At 40.1% G+C, this 22,394-nt stretch overlaps 1 protein-coding gene across 3 annotated transcripts; it reads right to left on the bottom strand.

Annotated features, from left to right (window-relative positions):
* Window positions 1–1,080: 1,080 nt before the first annotated feature.
* ZDHHC7 (zinc finger DHHC-type palmitoyltransferase 7) lies at window positions 1,081–21,211 on the bottom strand. 3 transcript variants are annotated; one of them, XM_040571045.1, is made up of 8 exons: window positions 21,076–21,211; window positions 15,247–15,332; window positions 13,100–13,422; window positions 10,157–10,281; window positions 5,328–5,424; window positions 4,783–4,864; window positions 4,380–4,510; window positions 1,081–3,315 (listed from the first exon to the last, which is right to left on the bottom strand). In XM_040571045.1, the coding sequence occupies exons 3-8, from the start codon at window positions 13,403–13,405 to the stop codon at window positions 3,139–3,141; spliced, it is 918 nt and encodes a 305-aa protein (XP_040426979.1). In that variant the 5' UTR covers window positions 13,406–13,422; window positions 15,247–15,332; window positions 21,076–21,211; the 3' UTR covers window positions 1,081–3,138. The 3 variants fall into 3 exon arrangements, with proteins under 3 accessions (XP_040426979.1, XP_040426980.1, XP_040426978.1); XM_040571046.1 differs by having other exon boundaries at window positions 21,096–21,134; XM_040571044.1 differs by lacking the exon at window positions 15,247–15,332 and having other exon boundaries at window positions 21,076–21,198.
* Between the last annotated feature and the right edge of the window lie 1,183 nt (window positions 21,212–22,394).

Below are 22,394 nucleotides of genomic sequence, written 5' to 3'. Positions count from 1 at the left end.
TGCTGATAACTTTGATTAGAAACAGCTATATCTGGAAAACAAGTCCCACTGCAAGCATTCCTGCTGCATCTGTACTTGTGTAACATTGCTTCCAGTTCCTCCATCATGTAGATTACTTTTCTAGAAATTAAATGTACATTTATACTCATTAATGGTAAGAAATGAAATCGAGTGGAAATAAATTCCATATGGTCCACAACTCTCAAAGGAAAGCTTGACTTTTTTTTTTTTTAATTCAAAACCAAGTTTTCAAGTTTCTCTGTTGATTTCTCCATCACAAATACCCTAGGGATTTTCACCTGTTTCATAAAAAAAAATACTAATCTGTAGCTGCAAAGCCCTGATATCACTTGACACTGATGTCATTAACTCACAACAGGCCTGCATTTAGGGCCAGAACAGATTCATAGGAAAGCCAGGAGGAGATTTTGCTATGTCAAATCCCACTCTAAATTAAACCAATGTTCTTGGAAGTCAGTACTTCATTAATTTCTGCTTTATTGGACTAATAATTTCTGGTAATGAAAAGCTCAAAACCGTAACTTAAAAATATTTTAGTAGTCCTGTAAGATGCCAGCTGTTTGTCAGAAAACACGCACCATGCATCTCAAGTAATAGAGTCTTACCTATTGCTCTGTAAGGGGTGCATTTCCTTGCCAACTGTAACATTTGGCTCTGTGTGTTTATAGTTTGTATCTCAAACTACAGAACTAGGGGAAAAAGGTCAACATTTGGGTAGAGAAACTAGGGAGTCCAAACCTGTTTTACAGAAACACCTTGAAGGTGTAAAGCCTGATTATCCTGTAAAGAGTCTTCAAACAGAAAGCATTCACTGCATGTTTATCACACCTGCCTTAGAGAAGCAGGTACTAGTAAGAGGATGCAGCTAAGCCTTTAGCATAGCCTAAAATCCTTACTAAGCAGAGTATCATCCTTAATTTGTAATTAGTATCTACTGTTAGTTGATAGATTACAGGCCAAAGGATGCAAGACCATTACTCCGCAGTTGCTGAAATCTATGTGAATATGGATGTATATGTGCAAAAATGCAACATATACAGAGCAGAAGTTAATCAACTGTAAGTCTTCAATTCATTACTTTATTTTTTTACATTAAAAAATTACAACGTAACAAGGGTTTGAAAAGCCAAGTAAACCTGATTTCACACACGCACACACTTGCTAAGTCACAGAGTTCATCCGCTTGAAGTGATATTTTCTGATTTTCATCAGGATATTTTATTAAACAATATACACATTAAGAGCCTCATGACAATCATGACAAAGCCAGACACATTTTTTCCCAGTCTTTAAGATGTGCAACTGAATATGCAAAGATTCTCGTGGAAGTTCCAACATTCCCCTGACTTACATGAGACGTACTTTTGTTCATTTGGCTGCAATTCCATTGGACGTGTCCACCTCCAAATTCTCCAGCCTTACACACCATCCCCCCCAGGCAAAGTGAACCTACTACGTAGTATTGCATGGTTCTGTTTGCAGGGTCGTCGATAATAAATGGACCCCTTAGTAAGTTCACCCACCTAATGGTATAAAACCTGATGAAGCAGGGACTAAGATGTCACAGTTACAAAGAAATGGAGAAGCAGGTAACTGAAAAAAGAAGTTATAACTTCTGTAGTAAGTAAACTTACTAAATGCAAGATTCTTCAGCACATTGAACTGCTTGAGGTGGGACAGATCAGTGCAACTCGCAAAGCAAAAGCAAGAACAGGACAATTTTAAGGCAAGTCCCAGAACAGGGAGCTATTTACTTTCTAGGCACGATTTCAAGCTATGCATCAAGGCTCCTGTTTTATCCTTTATATTGTCAGTAATTTATAGAACAAATTAACAATACAAAAAATAGTCTCAATGTAATTTTTCAAGAATCCACTGTTAGTTGAATTTCATTACTTGCAGTTTGCATTTAATTACTTGAAGATTTACAAACATTTTTGAGCACTACTGTTGTTTGTCAGGCCCACATAAAGCAGTTCTAGATCTTTTCTTAGTTTTGGTTGGAAAACGGTGAAATTAAAAATAATTTTATTGCAGATTCTTCTACGTTTAAAATCCTTGAGAAAGAGGCAAGTTCTGTCAGCACTAGAGGAACCTTCCTTGTTCTTCCACTCTCTTTGTTCATGGGATAACTGAGTCAATAGCTTTCCATCTATGAAAAGCCTATACAGTAAAAAAAAAAAAAAAGGGCAGAACAAGATCTTATAGACAACTGTTTTCAGTCGATTAACTCCAATCTCCAGTACTTTCATTTAAATCCCACACAGGGGGATATAGCCACTGGTCCCATTTACCCCTGCTCCGAGGACAAGATACAATCCTCAAACACATACACTTAAGTTCCTCTGGAATCAATGCATTAAGAATTGGAGATGCATATCCGAGGGCAGAACTCGGCCCGCAGTTGTTAGTTAAAAGTGTTGTTCACTGAGGATTTAGAACTTACCGAAATGCCACACGAGATTAAAACTGCCAAACACAGGACATGCTTTTGTGAGCCTGGGAAGACATTTGGCAGGGGTGTAATAGTGCCTCTGACGTGTTATGCTGTCATGTGCACAAGTCCCTTGAATCACTTGCATATGAGGAATGTGTGTCTGAAGTGGGACACAAGTACAGCTCTGTTTATTAGGACAAGCTGAAATAGAAATCAAAACTGAACAAACCACTATTCCCTGAAAACTGGATTTAGAAAGCTAGGTCTCATTTGAGATCAACTTTCACCATAATGCTCCTCCTTGATTGACAACTGCACCTAAGTATATAATTTTTATAAAAACACACTGGTAATTACCCAAACATTTGTCAAATAAAAAGGGTTTAACAAAAATGCATAATTAATCTCATAAAATAAATTACAGTAGCATGACAACATTTGGCTTCTTTAGTGTGACCACGTGCTTTTCCTTTGTTATCTTGCTGTTAAGACCATTACAGATCCAGTTTGTGTCTCTGAAAGTTAATGAGATGTCTGTGACGATAAACGTATAAAACTCTGCTTGCTACAAGCAAATGTCTGATATCAGTTTCACCTGGTCACAGATTATATGTAGACAGCCTTTTCTGGCCCCAAATAAATATTATATAGTATTCTTGCAAGTTCCAGCATAACTAGACTCAAACAGAAAACTCAGGTCCTCCTTTCTTTGCTCTCAGTAGAATTCGCCTGATTCGAAATCCTGCAAAAGGATTGATCCACAGGAGTGAAGGCTGACCCCCAAAAACAGATTTCATTCCTTCCCAGCGTAGTCTCCGCTCCCATGTTGGCTTTTCACTCTTCAGTCTTTCAATCTCCTGTATGTAAACAGACATGCAGTGACACACTGAAAGTCCAAAGTTTAATGACATCTAATAGGAATTATCAAAGCCAATGACAATTTCACATTCTTTTAATTAACAGCTATGAGACGATTAGTTTCTTACTGTTTATTCAGTAAGGAAGAAATAAGAATGGCTGATTTAGCCTTGTGGGTACGAGGCAGAAGACTTAGAATATACAGTGTATACAGGACAGCTTGGTCTACCCCTACCTTTTCCCCCAGCCTCCCAAACTGAAAGACAAAATGAGCAGAAAAGCTGATCTGGAAACCAGAACATCTGCACATGATACACGTACACTAAAAGCTGTTTACTCATTTAATGAAACCATGTAATAAGGCTTCCAAGACGACTTTGTACTCTAATTACTGAAGCTAGGCTTACTCTCCCAAATGCATTACTTCAATTTTTTTTTTTTTTTAAATCTTTCTCCTAATGAAGGCTGGATATTTACCAATTGTTTTTCATTTCTGTAACACACAAAGCTCTTCAGTACAAAGTACATTTTTAAACAGCCCCAGATGAGAAAATTCTGAACAGTCACAATACTCAAATTTCTTACGTTTCTAGTCAATTATCTGGCGCAAAACATCCTCTCAAGGCTTAACACTGCAGATCTCAAGGCAAGGGAGCCAAATGTCCTAACTATGGGTATATTCTAATAAAATATATCAAAGTACGAAAGGGTGAAGAGTAGAAACAACATAGCTAGTTTAAGCAAACAGCTAAAGAAAGCAGTCACTTCTCATGACATTTTAGGAGTTTGTGATGGTTGAGAAGTAGAAGTCCAAACTGAAGTAGTGCAATCCGTGTAACTGAAAACCTAACTACAGAATTTGTCAGAAGAGCAAACAATACAAGAATGTCTGTTAGAAAACAAATACCAAAGACGTCTCACCATTTTACAACTGTAGAAAATAAACACTATATTTCAAATTATTTTCCTACAAAATGAGAATTTTCCCTCATGTAAATAAAAATATATATAATCACATTTTCCCAGTAGAATTGTCACAGTTTATAGAAGTAGCAGTCCTTACCGTTTCATCATTGCATATTGAGTGGATTTGGGTGCCAAACATGACTGCAGTGAAAGTGAGAAACAGAAAACCCTCAAGGCACAAGAAGATCATCAGGATCACAGTTACAGGTGGGGAGAAGTCACTGCATTCTGTGAAAACAACATATGTAGTTATAAAAAAATAGATCTATAGATTATGTTCATGCTAAGACATCTCTTCAACAAACTGCAATAAAAGCTAGCTATTTGACACTTGACGCAACATTTCACAATTATAAGAAACTTAACAGGTATCAAAATGTTTTTAGGACCTCACTTGAAGTCCCATAATACTTCATACATGGGACTGAAATAAGTGGAAAATGATGACTTTTACTTAGTACCTGCTGGATTAAGATAGTGAAAGTTAAGTATTTGCTTACCAGTCCACTGCCCTCGGACACAGGAGAAAAACTGAAACCCACACAGTATAAGCGCATGAGCTGAAATTAGGGCTATGTACATCTGGAAATGAGAGAGAGCGCTTAATTTTGACTGCTGCCAGGTAGCAAACCAGACATTCTTTTCAAACAGCCTTTAACACTGCACAATATACTTCCCTATTTCATTTTTTAATTCAAAGCAATGATGTAAAAACAAGTTTTAATTAGGTCTGAATCTAAAAACATGGGCAACGATGAAAGTTTATAAATACCAACTCCATAAATCACACTACAAATTCACTAATTTTTACTATACAAAACTACAAAATCATCATGACTTAAAACAGCACTTTACAAAACATACTAAAATGAATATGGGTAGAAATATCTTCCCACCTGGAGGATATCTTGGGTAGAAAGAGAAAAAACAAACAAACATAAAGCAGTTGTGCCCTTAAGCCATTACTCTCTAAAAAGCAAAACCAAAATAGTTATAAACAAGGTAGGTTCAAACTGAGATCATGCTGCTGTTGACTTTCACTTACCGTAAACAGAACAAAAAACCTCTGATTTTTCTCCCCCACACAATTATTCACCCATGGGCAGTGGTGATCCATCTTTCGAATACATCGTTTGCAAATACTAAGGGAAAGGAAGAGAGACATTTGTTGAGAAACAGTAAGTTAGATTTTGAGATAGAAATCCAGTTGCCAAAATACAACAGGCTGAAATATATTTTCCTGATAAACTGAAAACAGCGATTCCACTACCAGTTTCTTTAAAGTAATGCAAATAAAATATTTGGTCACTTTTGCCTGTTTTAAAACCGACCATATAGGTAAGATGCTCTTCACATAAGATAAACAATACGTGTTCTCACTTACTCTAGAGAATCATTGCAGACAAACACACAACCAAGTGAATCCAGTAACTTGTTTTAGACACTTGCAGCACTGAATGAACAAAGCCTCAGTCTTTTCTAGATTTAAGATTATTAAAACTTTTTTTTTTTAAAGACAAAATCATTAGTTCCAATCTATAGGGTGACAAGCTGTAAGAGTAGTTTTTGAATCTGGAAAAATATTTTACACGTTCAAGAAAAAAATGTTACTCAAGGTATCAACTGGCCATACAACTCTAAACACATACAATCAAAATCTCCAAACAACTGCTTACCATGTCACAATTCACTTCAACATAAAACAAGAAATTAAAACTATACACAGCACACATTCTTTGCCTACTTATTAACGGATACTTAAACACTAATGTTCTTTGTTAGTTCTGCAACTAATTGCTTAGTTCCTGCTCAGTTCTGAGTCACGGCTATTTCCAAAAAAAGTCAAATATTTCAGTAACTCCATTTTGCATCTGCTAGGCCATAAGGCACTGGAGGGCTCACTTCTCTTATATTCAGGCCCATCTGCGACCAAATGTGAACAGTTATGCAAGAAAAACAGAACAGCTGCAACGTGTTGAACTTCTTCCTTGTATCATCAACAGCTTAAATAATGTTAATATTTCATTTTCCTAGCTTTGTGCTTCGGATAGGCACAGACCCAAAGCGTTTCATATTTCCCTGCAAAACATCCAAACTGTTATGCATTTTCATTTCAGCAAACAAAGAGCCAAATAAGCCTCACAAATTCAGACACCGTTATTCAAAACCCTTTGTTTTTAATATTTATGTGTAATATCTATGAGTGCTGCAGGAACAAGCCACAAAGCAAGGCTAGATGATTGTCACTAGAGTGAGGAAAGGTGGAAAAAAATAATCAGTGCTCACAGGCATAAAATCATTTTTAAGTCATTGCATGTGCATGACTACAAAGTAATTCAGCAAGAGGCAGAACGTGCTCCTGTGCAGGTAATAGAAAGGAGTCCCAAATCTCAAACTGCTCTTCCAAAGCTCCCATCGCTCTGGGCTATCATGACCCAGTCCCTGTGTTCCTGCTGCCTCTTGGTTTATCAGCACTGAAGACGATAACTCCGCTGATGCAAATTGCTTTTCAAATGGTGCCAGTCACGCACAGAAAACCAACACCACAAGCAAACACTGCAACCATTCTCTAGCGCGGAAGAAGCAGGTATTGTTCAAGAGGAGGCATTCAGAAGGCTCTCCAGAAGATTCTCCTTTCACAGCGTGAGCCTGTAAGTCAGCCTCTCGTTACCTCCCTTGAGGCTGGGGAAGGTGAGCTAACGCTAGCAGAGCCATGCAGCCTTCTGATGTAACACAGAACATATGCTGTCACCCTACAGAGACTATTAAGGTAAAGTACTGAATAAAATCATACCCGGGTTTGAATCAAGCCAAACACGAAGGATGCGAAGTGGGCAGGACTCACTTTTGCTCATTCAGTATTTCTCACAAGCCTACTCGGCTCTTCCAAGACATCAGATGTCTGGAACCCTGCCTTCATTTCTCATTTAACGCCACGATTCAGCCAGCGCTTCCAGCCAACAAACAAGCTGGCAGTGATGCTGCCGACAGTGGGGCAGCTTGCTTCCTACCCCAGTTGCTGGTATTCTGCTCCTTCCCTTCTCCCAGCACAGATGTTCGTGCAGCAAAGAGTTTGGGGAATTCGCTCCCTTAGCTGCAAGCTGGGTCATTTCACTGAGCAGCTGCATGAATACTCACACCTACTCAGGAGGAAGGAGCAGTACAGCAGTGAGAAAATGCAGCTGTGGACAAAGGAAGGTCTTCTCCAGCTCAGTGCTGCTGCTGAACACACAGGCAACTGCAGGTGAAATTATACTTGAATGCTGAAGGTACCTTTCAGAAAGACACAGCTAGTGGCTGAAGGGAACCTGGTCTGGGTGACGGAAATTCACAGAAAAACTCATGCAAACATCTCGGTGACCTGATTCTGAATAACAGTTCCCTGCACACAACCACAGGCTGGAAATAACGACAGCTGTGCTCCTTCGGTGAAACTGATAAAACATTCACATGGGCTAAGCCTCCTTCTTATGCTGAAAATGTTAACTGCTCAGTATAATCTTAGTTTCAAGTATTTCATGGAGGCTACTTAACTGTAAGTAAAGGTTTCTTGCTTGTTTTCCCATCGCTAATGCGTATTATGAAACTATTTTTCTTCCTCAAAAGAACTTCTGCAGCGTTGCACAACAGTTTTGATAACTACAGCATAAGAGCCTCTTCTATTAATAATTTACTACTCAAAACCTGCGCTGTGGCTTTGAGTGTAACTATTTCCCAACAGGAACCAACTTCAATTTCCATTTTCAACTCTCTTCTATCACAAAATTGCCACTTTGACTATTTGGGACTAGACTGTCCTTTTAATATCCTTGGAATGGATTTGTAAGCTAATAAAAAGCTGGCAGTGTAATCAAGCAAACCTTTTTTGCTATCTGGTACACTTCTGCAGCGCTAAATATACAGCAAAGCAGCAGATTCTTGTAGGTGATTTCCAGCTCATTTGTCTGTCCTTGCATCATGTATCCAACATTCAAGAAACTACAAGAAAAATCCTTTGTTTTACTTTGGAAAAGTTAACTGAAATTACTAGCAGCATGGTACAGGTAACAAATAAATAGAGTTAAACCAGATATCCAACTCCTGAGGAAAAGATGACAGCAGGATTACAACAGATAGCATGTGCACTTCCAGGCATATGAAGTCCTTCCTTAGCATATTTTTATTCTTTTTCTGTGAAGAAACACTAATTTTTCAATCAATATTGCCTTCTCTGGGATCACAGGCTACTGCAACACCCAACGTAACAGCACCTGAGGATGACAGCCCAGATGTAGCCCAGGGACTCTGCAGTACTCATCTGAAGCCTCTGTAGCTGTTAGCTGCACATCCACCACACAAGCAGATCCTTGCAGCTGTACAGGCTCTAGGCTCTCCAGTCCTCCAGCTTCTTTATTCCTATGCAGAATTCAACGTAAGATGTCTTCATTTAGGGTTATTTCAAAATTAGCCAATTCTATAGGGAACCAAGATGGTGGAAACACTTCACAAAGATACCTGCAAAGTCCCCGTGGAAGCCGGCCTAAATCTAAAATGAGCAAATCAACAAGATCCAACCTACAGGCAGCAGAGCCTCTGCATCCCTTTACTGCATCCCATGAACACAACGCTCAGACACGTGAGCGGACTGCACAAAGCTATTTTGCATCCCCAGAGGGTAACGGCTTACATTCTGCCACAAGAAAGCAGCTGCCCTGTTCCTGCCCCCAAGCCTGCCCAGCAAGCAGTACAGCTGTGTTCACACAATGCTCCGCCGGAGCTCATCAAGGCAGCTCACTGCACACGAAGCCAGGCCTGGTACCTGTATCCATGCTGCAGCTAACCTGAAACACAGATAAATTAACTGAAGAGCATTCTCTACTCGACTATATATGAAACTTCTGCCTTCACACTCCAGATACACAAACCCACTCACATCTGAGATGAGAACAAGATTTCAGTGCCAAGGCAGAGTATTTATAGTGGAAATGGATTCTCAGCCGTAACTTTCACACGGATAAGTGACATACACTGAGACTTTTAATTTAGAAACCACACATTTACAGAATATTTGAGAGCCCTGACAAGACTTCTGTTCTTTTGACGGCTACTAACTCAGAGACTTAAATTGAATACGCCACACAATTCAATACACATCACCCCTCACACCTAGGAAGGGCCACTAGAATATTTACGTATTTATATAAGCCTTAATTATGCAGGCATATCTATTTTCAACTCTCACACTATAAATATTACAAATGCATGTCCACAGTGCCTGAAAACTCAAAAGACTGAGAATTAAAAATGGACACATTTACTATCTCTTGCATAGCACACTAAGTTCAAATTATCATCACTTCTGTCCCAATGAAAATGAAGTCTCCAACAAGCAGCAGTACATTTAACTGATTTTTCATGCAACTTTGGGAAAATAACCAAACAATTCACATATAGTTTCAAATGAAGCACTAAAAAGACAAGAAGAATACAAATTAAAGCAATAGTTAAAAACACATCTGTGTCTTTTTTTTAATTTAAGATTGCAGGAGTCTTCTTTAATCCGCTTCTACCAGAAAATTCTTTGACATTCTTTCCTTTGCCCTGCATTATCACAAATATGGCACAATTAAATTAGAATGATGTACAGGAAATATTCACAGATCAAAAAATATGAGATGCCACACTCAGATTTTTTTTTTATTATTGTATCTCTTGCTTCCTTCCTCTCATCCATGTTTTCAGTCATAATATTCTATAGGACACTCTGCAATGTACAAATCTGAAAAGTTTATTGGATATTGAAAGAAATTTGCGGGCAAAAATTAGCATGGAAAACAGGAACATTATTCCAAGATTAAACATGAGTAATTGCTTTTAAAAAAAACTATGCCATACCTGCAATGGTGTGCACGTTCAGGTTTGATACTACAGCACTTTGGACATTTGTAGATCACTTCTCCTGGTTTTAGTTGCAAATTATCCATGTATTCTTTAGTGGCATTTCCTTTGGGTACAGCCCCCTGAAATCATTTCAATTAAAAGAGAAAAAGCTGCTTAAATGGTATGAGAGCATTTAAAAATACATTTTACAGACTTCAGGCCAGTAATCTCCAGGTAACTGCTGAAATAAGTTAATTTACTTTAAGTTAGTCTGCCATAAGCCAGAATCACTTCCAAATGAGTAAGCTACCTCTGCTTGACCTCAAGTTCAGTTTCATTTCAGCGAGGCTCACCCGTGGCCAAGTATTAGCATAATTCTGGTGGAATCTGTAGTCACTTAAATAGGATGAAGAGGAAGGCGTCTTTACATTCAGACATAGGCATGGCAGGTACACTATTTGCTTACAAGTTACTCCAAGCGAGCACTACTCAGCACTATGATTTCTCATGTTAATTGTGACTTTCCGTTATTAGGCCAAGCCATCCACAAGTTAGCTCAGCCACAGCTACTTGTAAGATTTCACTTCAACTCTCCAAACCCAAGATTTTGCCGCCTGCCCCATGTACGCAAGTTTTCTAGAACCACAAATCACCGTTATTTTCCCCCTTTACACTCAAACTTTTGACTTGTACGCTGTCATGTACCACCATCAGCTTCTTCAGCCTGCACCTAGCATTTCCTTCTGCCTTTTGCTACTGTGAAAGTTTGCGTATATGCACGGCAAACATGCTGAAGGAACTGATCCAGAAGAAAAATAACTCAGCAGAAAACGTGGTTCTTTTTTAGGTTATTAGCTCTCTGAATTTTCACCACAGAGCTGCATTAGCAGCTGCTCTGACACAGAGAATGACGATGAACAGCCAGGAAGAGGCAGAATTGCTTCTTCCAGTAACAGTATTGGTCCATAGCCTCAAGATATCAGAATATAACTTTGGATTAGTAGGAAGGAAACAATGCAAAGTACCATTGTCACTTTGCTTATTTATGGAGTTAAACGCGTATCTGCGGCAGGAAGTGATTTTGAAATAAAGCATGATGTGAAATGAAAGTGCTACAGCTTTTCTGTGCCAACTCCTCCAGGCCATCGCTTACTTCACACAGGGATAACTTTCTCCAGCTTGGCTTAAACCAACTGCAATGGTCTATAATTGTCTCCCAGTAGAAAAAAAAAGCCCACTGGCAACATCATCACTTATGTACACACCTTAAGTTTTTGGGACAGGATTAACAAACCAGCAGGCACTGTACATTCAACTGTAAAATAACTTTAGACTTGGGCAGACTCTTCTCTTGTTTTTGTTGCCCATGGCCTGGAGTAACAACCTTGCGTTTATCCTGCTTGAGAGGCAGTCCAAGTCCTGCCCCCGACGGACTCTTCGCACCACAACAGCGCTCTTTGGCTAAATGGTGCTTCAAACTTGAGCCAGCTGTCTTTGAAGGGGTACAAAAGAGAGAGCTTCTAAACACCATGGTGTGTTGCTTTTGTGTTTTGTTTTTCAGTACGAATGTTCACATTTAAGTTAGGAAAGTACTTTACTATAGACATAGTGAATTACCTTGAAGAGATAATTCCTAAATGCGTAAACTTATCTTGTTCTGGGTAAATTTAGCCTTACAAAACATCTCAAATTCACCTATTCACTTGTCAATAAGGATTGCATCCTCAGGTCACGCCTTTAGCATTTTGATGATAAAATACACTATTTCCATAATATCTTTTCTAATCTCAGACTGTTAATTCTTTTCAATTAAAAATATTTATGAGAGTATGTTATAATTCATATGTGTTTACAGATGGTTTATTCCTCTTTCCTTCAATCTTAGCATCTATCACATAGTCATGTCTTCCATTCTTGGAGACAGGAAAGGAGTGAAGAAAAAAAGGTGGTGAATCATCTCAGTTTCAATCGTGTTTTATCCATAAAGAACGATATGGGTCTAGAAAGACATACAGTATTAACAGTACATATTTTTAAGTAACCTAACCTTAAGCTAGTAACTTTCTTAGCTGTCACAGTCTGTAGAAGTCATGACATTTTCATCACTGGGTGTGGACTCAGAAATAAATCAACGATCCAGTAAAACATTAGCTGTAACACCCTGCTGTTTATTTGGACCACTCCCTAATTTTTATATACTGTTACTGTCTCAAAATCATGGAGAAAATATTTTTTCTCTCCCTCAATCCTCTCTCCACAGATTTCTTTCCTAGAAGAGTGATAGATTTTTGTACAACATAAACAGTTTAACCTCTTGAATTCCTGAATTTAAAAGTCCTAAGAAATGAATGCTTCTAAGACCTCTCACATCAATTCTTGCAACCACATGCTTGTTAAACTTACATCTTGCTTCCCAATGACTCCACATATCTAAATGAGATAACACAAGTGACGTAGTACAGTACTTGTGACTTTATGTGGGTATGTGACTGAGGTTTTTCAGCATGTTTATGTCTAAAAGTTCTTCCACATAAATGGAAGACATTTCAAATGATCAACAGGATGTAACTACGGCTTTTTATGAAGTTTCGAAAATAAATCTGGGGAAAAAAGGAGAAGCGAGAATAAAAAAAAAGTCTAAAGCTTTATCAGTGTCTTTATCAACGTCTTCAGATACTGGGTTAATATTTAACAAATGTAATGCATTTCTCATGAGCCTACCTCTCCCTTATAATTCATTTTACACCGCCGCCTGCTCCTCAAGTCAAAGCTTATTTGTAGTTTCATTGACAGAACAATATGCAAAGCATAAATATGGTCCCTCCAACTCGAGGAGTTTGCATCTAACACTACTTTCTTTCCCTGGCAGGAAGGCACAGATACCACATTTCCAAATCTGTCTGCAGCCGATGAGCTATATGAAAGTACTCCAACACCAAGGAGCGATCGCATACTTACTGGATCTGTTAGCATAGTTCTCAGATGCGATGACAAAGCTAGCACTGCCAAGCAGTTAAAGAGAACACCGTTGATCACAGAGTACCAAAAGTCTTTGGAAGGCAGCAGCATGACAAAAGTCACTACGAAGTCTGCATAGACAACCAGAAGCCATGTCATTATAGCACAGACCATACCACAGCCATCTCGGATGAACCAAACCCTCTCTGCCATGTCGGCCTCTGAGGAAGAGGAATCGTAGCTGTCATTTTCGGCGAGAAGCGGGTGGTGCTCAACATCACGGAACCTGTGCCCTGATGACTGCATGGTTTTCCGGACTTGCCCTGCAGGAAGCAAAGATACCATTATTATGCGTGAGGAAACCAGAAATAGGGGCGCTCTCCTTTCCTATTTTTGTAGGATAAAACATATCCAGCTTCAAAATATTTAATGATTTTTTTTTGATCAAAGACTGAACAGTTCTGTGACAGCATAAGGATAAAATATTTGTCATCAGAAGCAAAAAACTGTTATCAGACTCATTCACAAAGTTTCATCAAAGTTTCTGTAAGCTATTCACTGAGTGTTATAATCTCACAACTATATTTTTTATCATGCTACTTCAATGCCTGAATGATTTTATTTCCACCTCGCTATGCCTGTAAACCATTCTCCTTGTGTTAAAAATGCAACCTCTTTCTTTTATCTCGGACTATTCCAAATGGCAAGCTCTTTCTAAAATTACAGCTTATGTCTCTCAGAAAACAGCAAACTATGGCACCAGCCTGTTGAGTTTTTGTACTGCTTCTGCAACCCGAGGAAAAGCAGAAGGAAAAAAACAGAATGGAAACAAAGCTGTTCCAGTACACTGCTAATGGAAAACAGAGCAAGTTAGAAAGCAAGTAAGTTTGTTGACAAAAGTGCTATTGTATTTAAAGAAAAAAAAAAAGACAACAAAACTGTTACAAAAATACATTGGATAACTGACAAAACGATTTCAGATCAGACCAAACTTAAGGGAAACAAATGGCAGTGGCTAAATTAGCGTGGCAACAGATTACATGAATCAGATTTTCAAAGAACATATTAATTTAATTTCATGAAAACGCTTTTAGAGCTTTGCTGCTGTTCCAACGTGGAACAAAAACATGACTTGAAGCCTTAACAGCCTTCAGGAAAACAGGATTATTTTCCAAGACAACTCTAACAGGCAAAGACACAGAATGGTGGAACTGAAGTGCTACCAACAAACCGGAGACAAATTAAAGCTTAAATCGTATGCATCAAGATTAGACTCCTGCCTTAGAAGTATACTGTGCTCTAAAAATTATATCGATTCATGCTATTAAAGGCCATATCGAAGGGAAACTTGAAAGCATTATATTGATTGCTGGCAGCTACGTAGAAGTCTCAGGTCTTTCCCCATAATAATAGCAGCCTATACGAGACTTCAGGTTACATCCCAAGACCTTGAATACAGGATCACTTTGTTAGTCTAAAATGGTCAAAGTGACCATCACCAAGACTCACATTTGACATAGGTTTCAGATGAAGCTATGTGGTTTCAGACCCTTTAAAACACTCCCAGTCTCATCTACGGGAATCAAGTCAGATAAACGTATTCTGCCTAGCAAGTCTTTCTGATCCTTCAGTCTTAATGGCTAGAACCAGGCTGGAATAATCTTAAAGACTAGAAATGACAGCAAGCGCATGCAGATTGCAGTGCAAAGATTCAAACACAACATTTTAAATTGTTATTCCTCCAAGACCTCTTGCTGTATAGATGCTTTGAAGTGTTTTAGAGGAATCGATGAACCAAAAAAAAAAAAAAAAAACAACCAAGCTCCCAAACTGAAGCCTCATACAGAACACAAACTTGGAATTCCCTCCACATAGGGTGCGACAGCAGCAGAAACATGCAATTATTTTTCAATCAAGGCAAGTTTTCAGTTGCTCAAACCAACAAGTTATCATAAATTGGGACATCAAGATTCTGAAAAGAAATAAATCAATAGTTGTGTATGTCATGACGTGAATTTTTGATTAATTCTGCAAACAACTACTGCAGCATGCAAATGGAGTGGCATGAAATTACTGTATTTATTTTGTTTAACTGCATAAAAGGCAAACGAGAAATTTTTAACACAACAGGAAAAAAAACTGCATACCTCACAAATGTTTTGTATGTTATTCTGACATCATGTCCTTCCTTTGGGCTATACTAGGCTATTCACATAGTCATATTTGATGTAATCTGAAAAGACATCGTCAAAAAACTCATTAGTAAAGGACTCTCGCTTCGTCAGGAAAATGTCAAGCACAAATAATGCACGATGATAGGAGCACTTTGAAATATGCTGCATGTAATTACAGCAAGCAAGTTTCTGACCACAGGAAAAAATTTTTACACTGCTTAAGCTACCATAAACAACGTTCTAAAAAACTCTAAACAGTGTTTCGGGTAACACTAAACAAGATCTATCCCGTTCATACTTTTTGTTTAAGATGAGTTGGGTATCCAGATTTTAACATTACAATCTAATGTAGTCAAAAAGTTTGTTTTTCCTGTTTGCTGTTCCCCTATGATTAGGAGTTAAAGTATACCAAAAAATCCCAAACTTTGACTGACTTCATTGCTTACAGTAAGCTTTTTTTTTTTTTTTTGGTAACAAGCATGAATAGCACTATTTTTGTAATTTTAAGATAAACTATGAAAATTTATTTTAAGCAATTATTAGACCCAGCTATGGCCAATTCAAAATAAAGAAGCTACTCCTTCCAGAATCTGTATATAAAAGAAAACGGCCCACAATTATGCAAAGGGAAATATGCACTCTGAAAGTTCTCCTTGCTGGAATTCCACCAGAGAGGCAAATAACCACCATGAGACTTATGCTACACAGGGCAGCATAAGGACTGAAATGCTGGCAGGAGCTGTTCTAACCATGCTGATTTCACAACATGAACATTTCACAAACTTGAATCACATTCCTTCCTTTTTACAAGGATGCAATACTCAAGCCCAGCACACAGACCGTGTGAAGTGACGGCATTTCTTTTTTTTAGCAGTCTAGAGGTTTACTTTTTTCATCATGAAAGAAGAGGAGAAAGTTTATTTAGAGAGCCAGGTACTTCAAAGCTTGAAAAAAACCAGCGGTTAAAGTTTGGAAATCGCCACATGGCATTTGAAGCAGGACTGCAGAACAAAACCCTGAGTTAAATGCCTGTTTGGGGAAGAGAACAGCAGAGGTGTGAGTCTGAGTTTCTGACTAGAAGAGTTAGCGAGAACACGCATGCTCACAAAGCGTTGCTGTTCCCAAAAACTAAGTTGAGATCCCTGCACAGGGACTTTTATTGCCATTGCCCTTCTCTTACCCACTCCTATTGCTGCAAACAAACATCTGCCTTGCAATTAAATCTCCCATACCCAACCAAGGATGACTTTTTTCCTTTGTTTTATATAGTACAGGGTAAGATGACCAGCTTGTAGAAGGAATTTCAAATTTGTGTCTAACTATGGCTGAGGAAGCACCTAGGTTTATTTCCTCTGTTGTTTTACAGTATTTAAAATAACCTCTGTGAAGCTTCACTCTTACTTGGAAGGTTCATTTAAATTAAGGCATTTTGAGAGTAATGTAAGGATTCTGGCATTTAACAGCTAAAGCAAATATGAAGCCACTTTTAATGGAAAGCTTCTGAAAGTAGTTGACTATTTCAAATGCAACACTACTGAGTTCTTCAGTATTCATGTTCAATTTTTCCCAGTTCAAAGAAAGTTATACCAAGACAGAAATCCCCTGGAAGTTAGAAGACTCGTGTCTTATTTAAACAAACTTGTATAATCTATAGAAGCCTAAAAGGTAAGGAAGTGCTTTCTATGCACATATAACTAAGCGAGGTTCCTGACTGCTTTCTGTTTTGCTTTATAAATAACCTTTTACATTTTTGTTAAACAAGTTTTCACAATGTTGTGAAACCCACAGTCATTCAGTTGTCATTGACGTGGCATTTTGTGGAAGCAGAGCAGAAACTCACAAAAAGAAGACACGCTGAGTGTATATCACATTTATTTGCAGCATCACCCACCCGCTCTCCGAGCTGAGGATGACAAGCAATGGAAGACGACACGCTAAGCCTCTGCAGGTGAAATATTGAAGTCAGAGTAATCATTTGAAATTATGAGCAGTGAACTCATTGACAAGACAGGGACGTGATTCGTTTGGTCAGCCCCCTAATCATCTGTGCAAAATGTCAAGGTTCCTCGTAGCATCCCCCCGACTGGTTTACACGGAAGTGCCATCACGGTCCAGCTTGTGCAAGAACGGATTCATTCTCATGTGATCCCTCCCTCCACGTCCACTTCCCCTGCTCCTGCACATTGTTCTCCTCTCTGGCTGCCTCCACCATTACCCCCCACCTCGGTCCCCCTACTAGGGGAAGGGGATCAACGTCTGAAAAGCACTTACACTTCACAAAGAGCTTTGCACCCCCACTGAGATGCTCAGTGCTTTCCCGTCGACTGCGAATTTTTTTGCTGCCTGTCCTAACCAAAATTTACATCGCATCCTTGTTACACGTTTGAAGTCCAAATCTCCAGGCATAGCGTGATGCTTTAAACCCTAATACTCGGAGCAAAGATTTTAATTTGACCTTTTAAAAGTCGTTAGCTGGCACTGGAAGATAACACTGAATTATTCAGCATTTCATGCAAAACGTCATCTATTTGCACAGGTGATTATATTAAATCTAATCTGATATAGCTCCCCTCTTAGGTGTTATTTGAAATTCTCAGGGTAAGGGCGTCTTATCTGACCTGCTCTCATTGTTAATGAAACACAGGCCCCAACAGCAGAGAGATCATTGGAATAACAGTACTAAGAAGTGACACGAGGACTGCTTAGAAAGCACGTGGCAATATATAAAAAAATAAATTTGATGTTACATTACGAACTCGAGGTCACTGGAAAGATGGTCTTGTAAAATGACTGGGCCTAACGTGCTTGCAGGGCTCCAACGAGGCTAAAGAGCACTGCACCAGTCTCCCTTCAGTAGGTTTAGTGGAATAAGGGTACCACGGGCTTCAGAAGGATGGATGATATCCACAACTATTGCATCACGAAGCCCCCTCTGCTGTCAGTTAAATACAAAAGAGCACTTTAGAGTTAAGTACAGTCCTTTTCCCCACCATATTTTGAGGAAGAAAGCAAAAACATTGATCTAGAAAAAAAACACCTTTTTTTTTTTAAAACAGATATACAGATAAGAATTAATGTACGGGTTTAAAATCTATCAGTCATTAAAGCCCAAATCTTTTTTGGGCCACTTTTTCTTTCTAGTTATGCAACAAGACAGTTCTTATGATTCCTCGTACTTCAGTTTCAGTGAAGCTAAGAGAATGCTTTTATTTCAACTTTGCTGACTAAGTACTGATAAGTGAAAAGTCGTAGGGATGCTGTCAGATACCACACACTAGGGTAACAATCGTGCAGCACTCACATACGATTGATTTAAATCCTACAGAGCAAACACAGCATTGGTGGCAAATCAAGATCACAGAACCGTAGTCTCATTAAAATAAGATAGCTTAAACATTAACTTCAATAAAACTGCAGAATTTCGAAGTAAGCCAAATGGGCAAACCTTTTACTGTATCTGAAATCATCAGCAGTTTGGACCACTCACTGCTGACAGATAAATAAATATCCATCAGCCAGCATCTAGAGGTAATCACGCCTGATTTGGGTAACTTACCTTTCATTACAGATACATACAATCCCAACTGCAAAGCCACTTCAGTCAACTGTGGCTCATTTCAACCCCTGCTCAGTGACTTATCTGGCAAACAACCTCCCAGCAAACAAATAAAACCACTCCAATAACTACGTTGACCATTAACTGTACTGAAAAGCCTTTAGGTCAGCCCCAGCAACAGCCTAGCTCTGCAGCAGGAAGCTCTGCAGCAGGGAACTCTGCTCGGTACTACGACTTCAAGGTTAAGCTTTCTCAGCAACCATGAAATGTGCAAGAACCGCTTGGAGCAGCTAGCGCTCAGCAGGACCAGTCCAGCAACTACAATCCAAATAAATCCATCAACTACAACCCCGATTCTGTCTCGTGCCCTCCGTGACGTGGCTCATCACCTCTCTAAAAACCTTCTTGCCTTTGCTCTAACATATTTTGTACCGTACTTATCTTGGGAATTTCTCGTTTATGCCTTGTAACCCTTCCTTTTACTGAACCCCACCTGCTCTGCTGCAGGCACACTGACGATTTACAGTGGAAACACATCACCAACGTGATGCTGCCTACATGCACACATCCGTGGACGAATTCAAGAGATGATCTTCAGTAAACTACATATTTAACAGGCAAGTTTAAAACTATTGTAATGGTTCTCCTTACGCCAGTCTCTACACAAAGTGGAAAGCCACAGAAAACACTGGAAGAGTTTCTTTTCAGCTCTGAAAAGGGGACGTGCCACATGACCTCAGAAAAAAGGCATACAGTAACTCAGCGTAAGTATGGATGTCTCACAGGTAAGCTGCTCGTCTAATTGCTCGTGTCTTTATGCTGGCAGCATCTTCAGAAGCATCCACAAAAAACCAGAAATGTGATTTCTGGGTAAAACAAAAAAGAAAAATGCAAAGTGAAAGAAAAAACTCTTCACACCTTCAGAACACACACCTATAAAAACGTATTAAAGCGTTTTGCTTGTCAGCAACAAACCTGATAAATCTGCAGTACCAAGTCACTTTTCCATATTCAGCAAAATACCAAGTAGCTTCTGAGATGTTGCACAAAGCATCTTTTTTTAATAATTTTTTCCCCTCCATGAATATGGAAATCAAAGGGAACATATTTCACAAGACTTCAGAGCCCACCAAAGACGTACGCGATCCAATACACGACGAGTTCACTGAGTTTCTACAGCAAGGACAAAACACTTCTGGATTAGCGAACAACCTTTACTCGAGAAAGGACACAAGCACGATATGTAGGAGCTACGGCTGGGGTTTGTCTTACCTCTTCTGGAAGAGGGCCACAGGCTCAAGTTCAGATTAGACTCCAGAAAGCTTAAACAAATATCACATCGCTATGTGGCAACTGCAAGTTTTACTCCTTTGCCAATGGCAACTGCCTCACGCTCTTCTTTAGAGTTTATTTATTTTTTTATTGTGCTTTTTACATCGATAAATTTATTCCATATCCTCACGTTCACTTGAGGATGAGCCTGGGCATCTCATTCACTGAGTGCACTGCAGTATCCAGGTGGCAGTACCAGGGACTGCCACTTATTATATCCACGTACGATTTTTCCTTCAAGGTTACAGAAAGTAACGTCACAGATCAAAGCTAAAATATTTGCACTGGCGGTTTTCAACATCGATTAAGAGAGCGCTAAAGCCTTTGTTTTCAACGGTTCCTCACAGCAATTAAAAATAAACTCTCACGTTTTCTTTCCATTCTTCGTCTTCAGCCTTCCAACTGCTGCAGTACACTACCAATTTGTTTCCCCATGCTTTCAGAAAAGGCATAAACGGGGAATTCATGGGAAAAGTACGGTACAAAGTATATTAAGTTAGGGCAAAAGCAAGAGAAGTTTAAAGAGCGATAAGTGTTATCGATCTCTTTTGGCCACCACGAGCTTTCAGCCATTAAAATCTGACCTAAAAGCCCTAAGTTCTCATTTAATTTACTGACGAATTAGCACAGCCCTCCTTTATCGGTACATTTTCGAAGCAGGAGAGCGTCAGCTCCCAAAGACCTCCTCTAACCCCGTTAACGTGAGCAGCCACCGAACCTCCAACCCCATCACACCCCCGGCGAGGCTCCCAGTCACATCTCCGTGCCAGAGCACCCGAGCCCGTCACACAGCGCTGCAAGCACCGCAGAGACCACCCGGCGTCCCCTCAGGGCCCGGCTCCCCCCTCGCAGCGCTCCGGGGCTCGACCCCCTCCTTCCCACAGGGCTCGACCCCTCTCCTTTCCAGCACTGACCTTCCCGGTTCCTCACCGACCTTCCCGGCTCCTCCTTCAGCGGCCTCCTGGGGCCGAGCCCCGCCGCTGCAGGGCCGGGCCGGGCCGGGGCCGCCGCCGTGCCCGGGGCCGGGGCCGGGCGCTCGGCGGAGCCGACGACTCCCGGAAGCGGCCGGGGCGGCGCCGGCGGGAGGCGGAAGCCCGGCGCCCCCCCTCCCCAACAGCCTGCGCTGCGCATGCGCGGCGCGGGGTAGGGTCCGTCCCTATGTGCGCTGCGCAGGCGTTGGTTAGCGGAGGGGGTTTGCGCAAGCGCGCGACGCCGGCGGGGAGGTTTTGATGCCCGAGTGGGCGGGGCTTCGCCTCAGTGGGTGTGGAGGAGGGGTCCTGAGGGTGGGCGTCATGAGATGCATTCCTCCTTGTGGCTCCAGAATCTTGGCGTTTTTCCCCGCAAATGTTCAATAAAATCATAATTTTGGGTTAAGAATGTGTTTACAGCTTCTAAAGTGATACCTCTGTGTGGCATTACAGTCCAGCAGCACTACATCTACCTGCCCCTGTGATAACTGGCTGCAGATCCCAGGGGTTTTACCTCAGGATGTCCACCAAGGTTTTTCTTTTGTGATGTCCCATGCTTGGTGTCGCAGTGGTGTTTCTTCGTGTCTCTTCTTTAGTTCAGGGAATCTTGTTTCTTCGTGGCTCTTTAGTTCAAGGAGTCTCAGGAGAAGGATTTGAGGCGCCTAAGTTAGCAGCTTGGCGTTTTACCCCGCAAATGTTCAATAAAATCATCATTTTGGGTTAAAAGTGTGTTCACAGCTTCTACAGTGATACCTCTGTGTGGCATTATAGTCTCACAGCACCACATCTACCTGCCCCTGTGATAACTGGCTGCAGATCCCAGGGGTTTTACCTCAGGATGTCCACCAAGGGTTTTTGCATGATGTCCCGTGCTCAGTGTCACAGTGGTGTTTCTTCGTGGCTCCTCTTTCGTTAAGGAGAAACCTTGTTTCTTCGTGGCTATTTAGTTCAGGGAGTCTCAGGAGAACGATTTGAGGCACCTAAGTTAGCAGGTTTTTCAGTTCCCGTTTACTAAATTTGGTGAACCAAAATTGGTGAACCAATTTGGTTTAGGCTCAACATCTGTAGTTAAATTAGATGAACTGTTTCACGGGGAAATACTAGCACATGACTATCATTCAGTATTTTCCACGGCGTATTAGGAAAAGTAGATACCCGGTAGCCTTGAAAATGAGATGCAAAATAGCAATCTTGGCAGTGTGTGAGCTGAAGATGCATTTTAAAACACATTAAAAAAAATGCTGAAAGATGACATTATCATAACT

The sequence above is a fragment of the Cygnus olor genome, chromosome 12 (assembly GCF_009769625.2).
Source record: "Cygnus olor isolate bCygOlo1 chromosome 12, bCygOlo1.pri.v2, whole genome shotgun sequence".
In the NCBI taxonomy this organism is placed as follows: domain Eukaryota; kingdom Metazoa; phylum Chordata; class Aves; order Anseriformes; family Anatidae; genus Cygnus; species Cygnus olor.
The sequence above is the reverse complement of the archived record's forward strand: the minus strand, read 5'-3'. Positions and strand labels throughout refer to the sequence as shown.

Coding starts and splice junctions, on each gene's coding strand:
- ZDHHC7 (XM_040571045.1), bottom strand. CDS start 13,405: ATGCAGTCATCAGGGCACAGGTTCCGTGATGTTGAGCACCACCCGCTT. Junction 5,425..10,156: donor GAACGTGCACACCATTGCAG/GTATGGCATAGT, acceptor CCTTTCCCTTAG/TATTTGCAAACGATGTATTC. Junction 4,511..4,782: donor TGTCCGAGGGCAGTGGACTG/GTAAGCAAATAC, acceptor TTGTTTTCACAG/AATGCAGTGACTTCTCCCCA.